Here is a 12,449-nt window from a genome sequence, read left to right as displayed (position 1 = left end):
CATCGAAGCAAGTAATTGTGCTCTAACTAATGTCAAAACGTTTCACTGAAGCGATGTCACTTTTTGTTTCCTGTGAGTGCTTGTCACTTTTAAAGTAAAGTACTTTGTGAACTGTGATGGAACTTAAAGCTACATGCACAATGTATAACCTGTATTGAAGTTGCAGTACGTAAGTTGTAAACTTTGCTGTAACTGGGAAATTCAGAATTGTTCTCTTGTAGTAGAGGATATCTATCATATATATTCGTTTCTTAAACTTTGTGTATGCCGTACTTGACTTGTTTAAATATTGTAGTCGTTTCGTACTTTTTCAAAACTTAATGCAACTTAATCGACTATATAGGCCTATATGGAAAGCACTCAAATTATAATTAGATAATTTGTATTGATATAATAATTCAAAAAGCAACAATAAAAAAAAAAACAACAACATCAGATTGATTGTGATTGGATTCTTCCCATCTTTCAAACTTTCAAAATCTAATTTTGGTTAATTGGGGTCAAAAAGATTTCAAAGAGAAACAAAAATAAACACAATGTTAGTTTTTATGATCATTATTGTTACTCATTTACATATAGTTCAACATACATGGTTTACAAGTTATTCGAGTTAACATTGTGAAGTTAAACAGGAAAATTGTGATTTAGGTTACTACAGTATGTAAACACAAGAGAAATATATACATTAAGAAGACCAGTCCCGTAAGCTGCATGCATTTACTTAAGTGACTTTACTTTCGTTTCTCCCCACGACCTCAGCATTACATATTACTGTAAAATATCGTACATTGTATTCAGCATACATGTTAGTTCAGAGTCAACACTATGAGCCACTTTTCATATTACTGTTAAATATCGTACATTGTATTGAGCATTCATGTAAGTTCAGAATTAACACTTTGAGCAACTTTACATAGTACAGTAAAATTGAGTCACTATACTGTAGTACATTGTATTGAGCATACATATATGAAAGCAGAATAGGACCCTTTAGGATATTGCTGTAAATTTTAGAAAAGAAATACTTGCAGCATTAGGTTGAAGAGAGATGCTAAAATAGTATCAAAGACTTTAGCCATTTCAAATCTATTGAATTTCTGTGTGTATTACTGAATTTATTCCTGAAGATTGAAATTTTTGTAAGAAATTTGCGAAAGCTTGGGCAGTGCATGAGAATGGATTTACAAAGCTGTTCATTATAAATGCTGGGAAAATTTTACGACTGGTTAAAAAACCTTAGCTTATAATATATATCCTTACAATTCTGGACTACTTTTTCTCGAAAGGATTTATAAAACAAGAAATAGAGTAAGATGTTGCACCAGGCGTTAGTGAACGTCATAAACGTAGCTATCAATTTAACATAATTTGGAATTGTAATTAAAGAAATTGACTGAAGTAATGAGATAACAGAACCTGGAATCCATGCCAGTAGGAATATCATTGTAATCCACACTGCGATCCTGATGCCCTTCCATTCCTTCCTCCGCAACTGCTCGGTCGTCACCCCGTCACCCGAGCTCGCGGCGATCTTCCTGTTCTGTTTTCTGGCTATGATTCCTATCCAGAGGTAACAACCCATGGTGAGCACTATCGGTAAGATGATCCACAGGATGCCGGTGGTGACGACCAATGCCACTTTGTCGGGATTACCAAAGAATGGTACACATAGGCTGAACTCCGGAGTGTAGACCACCTTGTCCAGAAACCTCTCGCCCGAAAATACCCACGCCATCCAGACCGTCTGACAGAGAGCCGAAGACGACTCTACGGCTACGATCCGAGAGGGAGTGATCAACCGTTGGTGACGAAGAGGTCTCAGAATCGTCAGCAGTTTGTCGAGTGCGACAAAGGCGAGCGTGAAGGTGGTTATAGCATTGCCGATCGATAAACACAGTAACAGAACCTTGCACGAGACTTCGGATTCCAAAGCGCCGACATTTTGTTGCAAGACGCTGAGGACCAAGACCACTCCGATGGCAAAGTCGGTAATTGCAAGAATCTTCAGAAGGATCATTTGGGAATCTGTGGTGATTTTGACCTGACCCAGAACAACATAGATGACGATGCTTCCCAACGCTGCCACTAATCCAGAAAAAGCAATAACTACTGCCAGCAATGGAATCGTTTTCGGTCGGCTTACCATCTCCGCCATCGTAACGACAGAAGTCGTTACATTCCACACATTCTCCATAGTTACGGATCTCTGGATAGATCAAATGATGTCTTCCAAATTGTGGTTCACTTTTTAGCCCAGTGTAAACATTGGCAGAATTTGATATGAAGATCCACGTTCCGATTTTTTCACGACAGAATCTCAATAAAATATGAGTGAAATATTCATTTCTCGTTGAGGGTAGGAAAGTTGCTATCCAGAAAATAGTAACTCTATTTCCAGAAAATAGTAAGTCAAAAGAACATTAGCTATGCTAACAGCATATAAATAAAAGTTCATCTACTGAAGATGAATATATTTGCCACAAATACAATTTCCCTGTCCTAAGAACTTCAAAGCATTGACAGTCTTTACAATTATAGATAAATCACAAACTGGATTGTTGCAAAGTTTTCTATAGATAAAGGATCTCCTCTTTCGTTGTGTGTGTGTGCGTGTGTGTCTAATATTAATTCCACATCAACTACAGTCGTAAAATCAGCAAGAAATGAAATTGACATCGGTTTGATGAAGGTAAAAGATGTGACATTTGCATTCCACACTTTGTGGGCTTTAACGACAAATTGCAAATTATTTCCGCAGATCTTAGAGTTATTTCACCATATAACTCTTTAATTGTTCAGTATTGATTTAGTACGTTTGTGATAATTGTTGTCCCTTTTCTTCATTTAGACAGTTCGACATTTGAAATTGCTTACATCTAGGAAAAAGGTTTGTTTTTCGTAATGTCTATTGATTGTCCGCAAGTCAAGTTTTCGAAACGTTATTGTCCAAACCTGGTCAATAATATTCCGTACAAGGAAACCTTGAAAGTTTTCCTGACAAGCGCTGCATCATCATCTGCAGGGAGTTGTGATTTTTTTGAAGACAAAAAAATCGAGGATTCATTTGTGAAGCATCTATAGTGAGGTTTTGATTTAAATATACTTACTAGCTGAAGAAACAGTATGGCTATGCATACAGTATATATGCATTGAGAAGATGTGATGGCATTTTATTAATTCATTGTAAAAAAGATCGATTGCTGTTCAAGAAATCTCAACTGCTATTATTAACACTTGTAATATTTTCAGAGCAGTATTTTCTTACACCGTGGTAATAAATTTATCGCATAGTTTGATGATATAATATAAATATAGAGAATTTTGAACATCTATGACACTTCAGTTTTGAGGCATTTTCCCTGTAACTGATACTGTGGTGGGGCAGGTGTGGTGGAGGGAGGGGGGAGGGTGTGGAGGGTGGGATGTGAACTGATTATATTATATGATATTGAAAATACTGTTCTGTACTTTCTTAAACACATCATTTAGAGCAATGAAATGGTTATATATACATATATATATATAATTATATATATATACAGTATATAATTATATATATATATATATATAAAACAATATGTGTAGACACTAGAGATCATTTATGTTCTGCAAAACTAGTCATATTTCATTCCACATATGTCATATTCCATCTCGTGAGTGGATTAGTAAATATTTCAGAACTGTTTGACATCTGTCAGTGATTTAATAATGTTACTCTTAATAACAAATAGTTGGAGAGCTACAGTATTAGTTTCATGATGGACCAGAGTTTGTAAGAACCTATGTTCTGTTACCATTGTATGTTTTAATTGATTCAAGTACACATCAGGCCAATAATTTCAAACTTTTAGCCAATTTGCTTAACAAATACCAGTGCATGAAATGTCTACTTGCTAAAATCAAATTCCCACTGGGACATTCCTTAAAATATTAAACAAAGTAAAATGTCATATACTCGCAGAGAAATGCCAGTGCTTTTATGCTACCAACACATAGCAAAATCCACAGGTATTTAGCCAGTAAATGGCCTTAAAATTTGAAGCCTGCACATGTATAGTCAGTATTCAATTAACCTGTATAGTTCAGCTCAATTGTTGAGATGTTATATTTAATGCTTTATATAACTTAGTGTTACAGTAGTTCATTCAAGGTAAAGCTCCCAGGTTTTATTCTCAGCATGATGATCTTAGCATAGTGTTAGTAAACCTTACCCTGGGCCTGTTTATTTGCTCACAAAAACATGAAATACTGTTACTTTGAAGGGTCATTTTAATAACAACAAAATGATCATTTTCATCAGGTTCAGGTTTGGAACGCTGATGATTTGACAAGCATCGTCACATTATAGGGCTACACTCACTCTTTGTGCAATGTTGCCACTCAGCAAAGTGAGGGCTTTTAGGAAAATCTTGATCATTCTACAGTATACAATCATATAGTCATCAGTTGTCAATCCTTGTGAATTCTTCTTTTCATTCTTTAATTCATAATGAGGAGCCTAGACTGAAATCAGAATTAATGATGAAAAATATTTCTGAATTTAGGTAGAATCTTTGCAAGTCAGCATTTTCATGATCCTTCCAAATACTTGTTTAGCTTGAAACGTGAACTCCTTGTAACAGATAAAGTGAAAAACTAGATTACAGCAGGAATTGGAAAGTGTCAAAAAACCAGAGAAGAACTTCACAGGGGGAGGAATGGTGTAATCCCCGACAGACTGAAGAAGAGTAATCGATAAAGTCGGAACCCAAACGAGGATGAAAGCCGTCGTGAGGCAGAGGGCGATTTTGATTCCTTTCCACTCTTTGCTTCGCTGCTGATGCCCGCATGGCATGACGGATACATCATTGATCCTCTTGTTTTGCTGTCGAGCTATTAATCCTATCCAGAGATACGAAGTTAGGATAAGTGAGAAAGGTAAACAAATCCAAACGACAACGTAGAAACACGAAGCAAGCTTCCTCCGTGGATTAATCAAACTCGGGAAGCAGAAACCGGAATCGCTATCGTATAGGAGCTGGTCGAGAAAGGTGTCAGAGGATACTACGAAGATCATCCAAAAGACGGCATTCGCTAGCGCAACGACGAGTAAAACTCTGATGCGAAATAGCGTCACGAAACAGTGGTATCTTAAAGGTCTCAAAATAGATAGCAGCTTGTCAAGGGCGATGAGAAGTAGAACCTCGGTAGTCATGGATGAACAGATGGTCAGATGTAGTGCACAAATCTTGCAGACTATGTCAGGTCTGAAAAGTTGGATGCTCTCGTTTAGCGCCCCGCTGACGGTCACAAATCCAATGGATAAATCTATCAGTCCGAGTGTCTTCAGTAACAGATTTTGAGATTGGGAAGTGTTTTTAACTTTACTAAGAACATATAATGTTAGACTGCTTGATAAGATAGCTGATATGCCAATCACAAAGTAGGCCACTATTATGTAACGGAACATTTTCCTCGAGTACCCTTTCCAACGGTCAAGTCTGTCGTCGTCAAACCGACTGTCATAATTTCTTGAATGTTCGTCCACAGTACTCGACATAGATCTTCAAGTAACTTTCCAGATTTTTTGCGAAACTATTTCAAGGTATTTATTTAGAAGATGTCCATTCAGACTGAACTTTCATGGAAACTTTGCTGACAGTTTTTATGGTTATTTAGTCATTACTGCTTCATTGCGATAACCATAAACAATGGAGGTTTGTTTTATTGTTTCTATCTTTATTTTGATGAAAATACTTTGTGTTTTCTAGTCCTCTTTGACAATTGGATAAATAGCTAAACATCAGTCATGGCCCTCGGGCATTTTGCTTATCGTTTCACCATATAAGAAATAACCTGTCTTCAAATTTCAGGTCATGAACATGTATGCATGCACGAAAATTATCAAAAACTTTGTTCTCGTCACAGGGACTCTTGATATTCGAAACTAAACCAACAATGGAATCACAAAAGTGGTGGTCAAAAGTTACTATGGAACAATGATAACAATCACAGGAAGAATAATGGGTGGTGCATTTAAAATGCTTCCCTTGTATTAAGGTGCATCATCACAAAGTGATAATGAGTGCTTTCAATTTGATAGGACAGTACGTGACAACTAAACTGAAAATGGTGGTACGAGGAATAACAATGATATCCTATTATCGTAGCGTTCTCGATCGTTGAAATCAACATCCAATCAAAAATACAGTAGAAAATATTTCCAGAAAGGTAGTGACGGCGGTAGTGAAGAACTAAGCATGCATAGAGTCTTGATGTGTAACCTGATTAATTCACTTTGGCTTCGGCTTTGAGTACAACGTTTCTGTATGCTGCCTTGTTGGACAAATCTCACCGTAATACCGACTTTGCGATCCGTGTTATAGTCGTTGCCGACTCGACAATCCGCCGTTCCCTCACAATTTTGCAAGGTCGGTAAGAGTGACTCCACAGTTTTCCCTTTCGGGAAACCAAAAAGGGATCAGTTTATGCAGAGATTAAGAACCATTTTTGATCGTATGAATCATTGAGTACGTCTCTGAGTTAAAGAAAGGATTATATGCTGAATTAAGACTTCACTGAACTCAATAGAAAAACAGAACTCAATAGAACTCAATAGAAAACCAGGAAATGAGAAACAAATAGGCCAGTATCAAAATTAAAAGCCACTAAAATTCTTTGCAAGACAACTGTAGATATCAAAGTAGCGGTTTTCTTTAGCCTTTTAGAGAAAAACGTTATTTGACCTGAATGAAGCTAAGTGGTGCTTTAACAATGTTTTAATGCCGAAATGTTTGAAAATTGATCATTTAAACAGGAAAAGTACTTCACTACCTTGCCGGATCTAAAGTGGGGAAGAAAACTGACGTGAATGGGAACTGTCATTCAGCGATCCATTAAAAGGCTGTCGTCAAAGTTTCGTTAATTGATCTGATGGCGATTCGATGGGCTATTTGATTTGAATAAAGCAATTGATCATCATTGAAATTGCACTTAAGAACTGTAAAAAAGAAGTAATGAAGAATCCAGGACATTGTAAAATACATGTACTTATGACATCACCACCTGTAGTGTACTTAAAAGTGGACATTGGTTTTTTAAGGTTTAGTTCAGTCAAGTCAGGTGTTCAGCCAAGGTGGGGGAGGGGGGGGAAGGGGGCAACCTCCCCCCTTTGAGCATAGTTTTTGTATTTTTTTTATATCGTTAGTAATTTCAAAATAGAAAATGCTTAGATGCAACTTACAAAGCCTGGGAAGTGCCATTTCCAGTGATCTGGGAGGCATTCTCGGCCAAAATTTTCTTTACGCTTCGCGCCAACTCATGGTGGCGCTACGCTTAGATAGTTTGCCTACAGGCTTTGCCCCTCCCTTGGCAAATTCCTCGCTTTGCGCCTGAGTCAAGTTTTGGCTTTCTGTTGCAATCCTACGTTACGTTATTATATTTTCCTTGGGTAGCTTTTCTGCATAATAATTATGGCTTTAATGTAGCGTAGTCCATTTTCTTTTTCTTTTGCAGCCTGGATCGAGTCTTGGATGGCGGTCTGTATACGTGTGAACTTGTAGAAATGGCTGGTTTTCCTAAAGCTGGTAAAACACAGGTAAGCTGGACTAAACCAGTAATAATTCGGACATATATTGAATGACCATCAAAATCTTCTGCGGAAAAAGAAAGTTTGAGAAAACAGCCAGCCATTTTACAAACACTTTTCTCATGTAAATTGATATTAACAGGGAAGAAAAAAAAAAACAATTGCTAAACTGACGTTTTGACGGTAGAACTTTCTGATCTGGTGATGAAATCAAGATTTTAAACTAACAATTACGTGACCAATTTGTTAGGAATTCTACAGGATATAACATATGTTATGGTTATTGTTGTGATTATATATGACCATGAAGCAATTTTGTAATCTATTTTAGAACTGGGTCAAACTTTGAAACCATTCTAAACAAATTCAAAAGGAATACACTTTGTTACAGATCTGAATATGATTATCATGAAAATCAAAAGAGATTTTAATGAGATATTATTGTGAAGTATTTCCATTGAACTTGTTGGCTGCAGAAATAACATAATAAATCAGATCAAGATTGCATGATTTCATTTTATTGATTCCTTTTTTCTTCTTCAAACGATGCTTAGATTTGAAGATGTATGCTATTTATGTCAACAAATCTCAGTGAATTAAACAAGGAAATGTATAGTGATTTGTGTAATTTACATTTGACGTTAAGTTTTGTCTTCATGAAATTCAAATTCAATGCCCTCCTACCATGTAAAATATGTTTGTGTCTTGAAACAGTTATGCCACTCAGTCGCCTCGACCGTCGCCGTAGAATCAAAGCAAGGAGTGCTGTACATTGATACCACTGGAGGATTTTCAGGTCAAAGGTTAAATGAGATTCTTGATCAGAAAGGTTGCACACAGCTGGTAAACTTGTCTTATTTTGTGAAGGTTACTAAATAAGAAGTGAAATAAAATGTGAGGTAATGGTGGGCTGACATTAATTAGGAATACAGTAGTATATGGCTGGTCTCTGCTCATTACCTGGCATAGAAATGGACTTTCCTTCCTATTGTAATTAAAATATTATATTGAATCCTACCTTTCTACATCCTTATAGCAACTAGGTTAAAGTGGGGGGGGGGGTTGAAGGGAGGGGAATTAAGAGATGCTTAAGATGTGATCCAATGTTTGAGTTCTATGCTGTAACATAACAGGACTAGAATCTCACAATTTAGAGACTTGCTAAACAAATGCCAGTGCTTCTGTTCCCACTGGCATTTTTCCCAAGCAGTAATATCTTGAGATAAAAAGTCAAAACTTTGAGATGAAAAGTCAAAATTGTGAGATTTGGGGACACTTATTTTTTCCCCCCCCATGTCCCTATGAAGCCACCATACAGACAGTATCATTGAGAAGTATGGTCTCTTTGATATACAGACTAAACAAGAGGCTTTGCAGCGGATTCAGTGTAAGCAGGTTTTTGATATCTATGACTTGTTGGAGTTACTGGAGGAGGTCAGAGGCAGATTAGAACAGGGTCAAGATGGAGCTAACGTGTCCTTCAAGATGGTTATCGTAGATTCGGTGTCTTCCTTGCTAGCTCCTCTGCTAGGGGGAAACCAAGTTGATGGTGAGTTCAGTTAATATCGTTTGACATGCTGTTTAGTGGATTGATCCAAGGGTCTCCCAAGAAGATGATATAAACTGGCAAATGTTTGATGTAACCTCTAGAGCCCTCGTCTATAGGATAAGATATCGATTATGCTTTTGTGCAGATGCTTAAAAGTGAGAGATCGTAGAATTATTACCCTGACTGTGTGTTATGTAGATGTTGTGACCTTTTAGGACATTTAACAAGATTTATACATTGTCACGGTATTATCATGCGTGCAGCTTGTGGTAAGTGCCGTGTACCAGCATGTGTGAGGATTGGATAGGTACCACAGCTTGAGCTATGACTATGACCTACTAACTAGCCTGTACCCACTAGTCAGATCTAACTGGCCACTTTGCCAGGTACAACATACTCAATAACACAAATTGCATTGTTTATTGTGCATTGTTTGTGCATTATTTGTATTGCTTTAAATTGTTTTGTTTATTTGTATTACAGGCCAAGCCTTGATCGGCCATCTTGCACAAGCCTTGAAAGTATTGCCAGTGGAATTTTACACGTCTGTCTTGGTAAGATCGTCTGTTACATAACTCAAAACTATTCATTAGTGTAGATGAATTAGTTGTGATTTGTGTAGATGAATCAGTTGATGAATTAGTTGAGGTTAGCTTGGTATGTATTATATAGATCCACATGGATGCAAGTACCTTGCCAGCAACAATGGTAAAAACTTGAATAAATTGTGTGAGTGATGTCATCAAATGGTAACAAATATCTCCATTTTAGACAGTCCATATCCATTTTCTTGAAACACAAAAAGTCCAAATAATTTTCCTGTTTTGAGTTTATGACTTTTTAATTATTATGATTAAATTTAGTAAATGAGTAATTGCAATTAGCAACAGGCACAACCAGCTTTATCAAATTAATGTGGGTTCAGCGCCCAACTTCACAGATCCATCAGGCAATTGTCCAAGTATGATGTTAAAATTTTCAAGTAGCATAAAAATTAAGTGTTGAAATCAAGTGTTTGCTTTGAAACAGATGTAAACACTTTTAACTTTTGATCAACTTGATATTATTACTAACTTTGATTACTTTCATGGCCTTCAAGGTAGATTCACAGCAAAAATGTTACAATACTGATAAACAAGTGAGCAAAAGCCCTCTACGTGGCTTCTAAACTTTTAAAACCTGGGCCATCACTAGAAGCTGTTTCAATCTTACAGGAAAGACTTGATCATGGTTTACTGTTCTAGTTATGGGGGACATTTATATCCATGTTTTCGTTTAGCTTTTCCTACTTAAAGTGTTAAGTGTGAGCTAGGGTAGTGTCCAATGTTTGTCTGTCTGTATTCATAGGTAACCAATACAGTTGTTCAAGGTGAATCCTGGGACGAAAAGAAACCTGCTTTGGGTCGTTCGTGGCAAAGCGTACCCCACACAAGAATCATGATAAAGCAAGATCCAGCAGTAGGCATTGAGGATACAGCTGTGCCTCTCGGAATACAAAGAAGGAAAGCTGTCATAATAAAGTCACAGAGACAGGTGAGTTTGCTCAGTCTAGTAATGGGTAGGGCAGGGGAGGGATGGCAGGGTAAGGGGAGAGATGGCAGGGGAAGGGGATAGGTGACAGGGGAGGAAAGAGATGACAGGGGAAGGGAGAGGGGAGGGGAAGAGATGGCAGGGGAGGGGAAGAGATGGCAGGGGAGGGGAAGAGATGGCAGGGGAGGGGAAGAGATGGCAGGGGAGGGGAAGAGATGGCAGGGGAGGAGGGAGATGGCAGGGGAGAGATGGCAATGGAATTCAATTGGAGAGGGTCCACTTAAATCACATCTGTACATTTACTATAAGAAGCTTACATTTTAATCTCATGTCATCATATAGGTAGTGCTTTAACTCTATATTCAACAGATGTTCAATGTAATTTTTTCTGTCGAACTGGTAACAGATCTAAGGGTCAATGGTAGCAGCTATTACCTTTCTTAATATATGCAATGTGGTTCTTTCTACAGCCAACTGCAGGGGTTTTCAATTGGTTTCCTGCAGAGCAGTCCAGCGGGCAAAAGATTTCATTCCACTCCACAAACTAAGACAAAATCAAATTACAGTTTGGCACTCCAAGAGTATGTGGACCCTGGAGGCTTGTTTTAGGCTGGAACACCATACTGGCCTAACCTACACATTGCACACTACATAGATATAGTTAGATTTAGGTTCCTTATGGCCCTTATCGCCAAAAATAATGCTTGTCTGGCAAACGCAGAAAATATATTGAGAATCCCTGGTCTGTTTTCTTGCAACACAGTAGTATCAATAACATTTACTATGTTTCATAATTTCCTTTCATGTCTCGTAGCCTACTGGAACATCAGCATCATTTGTGATATCAGAGAGAGGTGTAACTGACCCACAAGGTAGTGATACAATGGCTGTTTCACCAGCAACTACTTGAAGGATATCAGCATCTACTTGAAGGATATCCAACCTGAGAGGAATGACAACCCAGTCACCAGTGGTGTACGCATTCACGAGCTCAGTCGACAAACTCTCAGAATAAAGACTTGGATAAAAACGTTTCTTCCTCATAGAGACATCATGAGGTGACTGTTTACATCCGTGCATGTTAAATAGTTGAAGGTTTACTGATGAGTAGCTTTTTCCAGGTCCAGACTTGAAGGAATGTATAATTCTGTTTTAGTTCAAAAGCTTTATGTTGAAGAGGCAAGTGAAATGATTTGGAAATTGACTAAATCATTTTGTAAAATGGACTTTCTTCTTACAGTATTTATTGGATTCTTTCTGTCAGGCCAGATTACACAGGGTGAGTGCTAGAATTTCCTTGGCCTCGTGGAAATTTGTATACAAACATATTGCCAAGCTCTTTTCAAAGAGCAAAAATGGTCTTTGAACTTTTCTGTCCCTATCAAGTTAAAGCAATGATGTTTAAGAGATGACTTGCTACAACTATCCCAGTCACATGGTTGAAGTTACTGGTCATTGTTTTGCCATTGTCCAACAGAGAAATTAATGGTTATAAATTCATTTTGGTCAAGTCATTGGAACTTCTTCAGCATGATTTTGGTATAAGACCCATTACTTCAGAAGGATTCAAAAACTTGTGAATGATCACTGAAATGTTTTTTTTTTAAATTCAATTTCTTTCACTTTTGCAAAGTTACTAACAACTTCAAAGAAAACAACTAGTGTTAGATCATTTCCCTGTTGCTCAATAAGAACATTGATACTCGAGAATGATGAAAAAGTAAATGAATCAATGTATTTAGTTGGTGGCTCTTTAATTGCTACAAAATGTATATACAGAGTAATAAATGAAAGATAATTTCA

General features: G+C 37.3%; 1 protein-coding gene across 2 annotated transcripts in view; it reads left to right on the top strand.

The window, feature by feature from the left end:
* LOC139980676 (DNA repair protein RAD51 homolog 4-like) overlaps window positions 1-12,449 on the top strand; it is a 26,079-nt gene extending 13,630 nt beyond the window's left edge. For both annotated transcript variants that reach the window (XM_071992498.1, XM_071992497.1), the window contains exons 4-9: window positions 7,495-7,576; window positions 8,282-8,410; window positions 8,924-9,116; window positions 9,600-9,670; window positions 10,464-10,649; window positions 11,461-12,449. In XM_071992498.1, the coding sequence (XP_071848599.1) occupies window positions 7,495-7,576; window positions 8,282-8,410; window positions 8,924-9,116; window positions 9,600-9,670; window positions 10,464-10,649; window positions 11,461-11,556 (757 nt within the window). In that variant the 3' untranslated portion in view covers window positions 11,557-12,449. The remainder of the gene's footprint in view (window positions 1-7,494; window positions 7,577-8,281; window positions 8,411-8,923; window positions 9,117-9,599; window positions 9,671-10,463; window positions 10,650-11,460) is intronic.

The sequence above is a fragment of the Apostichopus japonicus genome, chromosome 15 (genome assembly GCF_037975245.1).
Source record: "Apostichopus japonicus isolate 1M-3 chromosome 15, ASM3797524v1, whole genome shotgun sequence".
Classification (NCBI taxonomy): domain Eukaryota; kingdom Metazoa; phylum Echinodermata; class Holothuroidea; order Aspidochirotida; family Stichopodidae; genus Apostichopus; species Apostichopus japonicus.
Note: the sequence above shows the minus strand (reverse complement) of the source record. Positions and strands in the feature narration are given on the sequence as shown.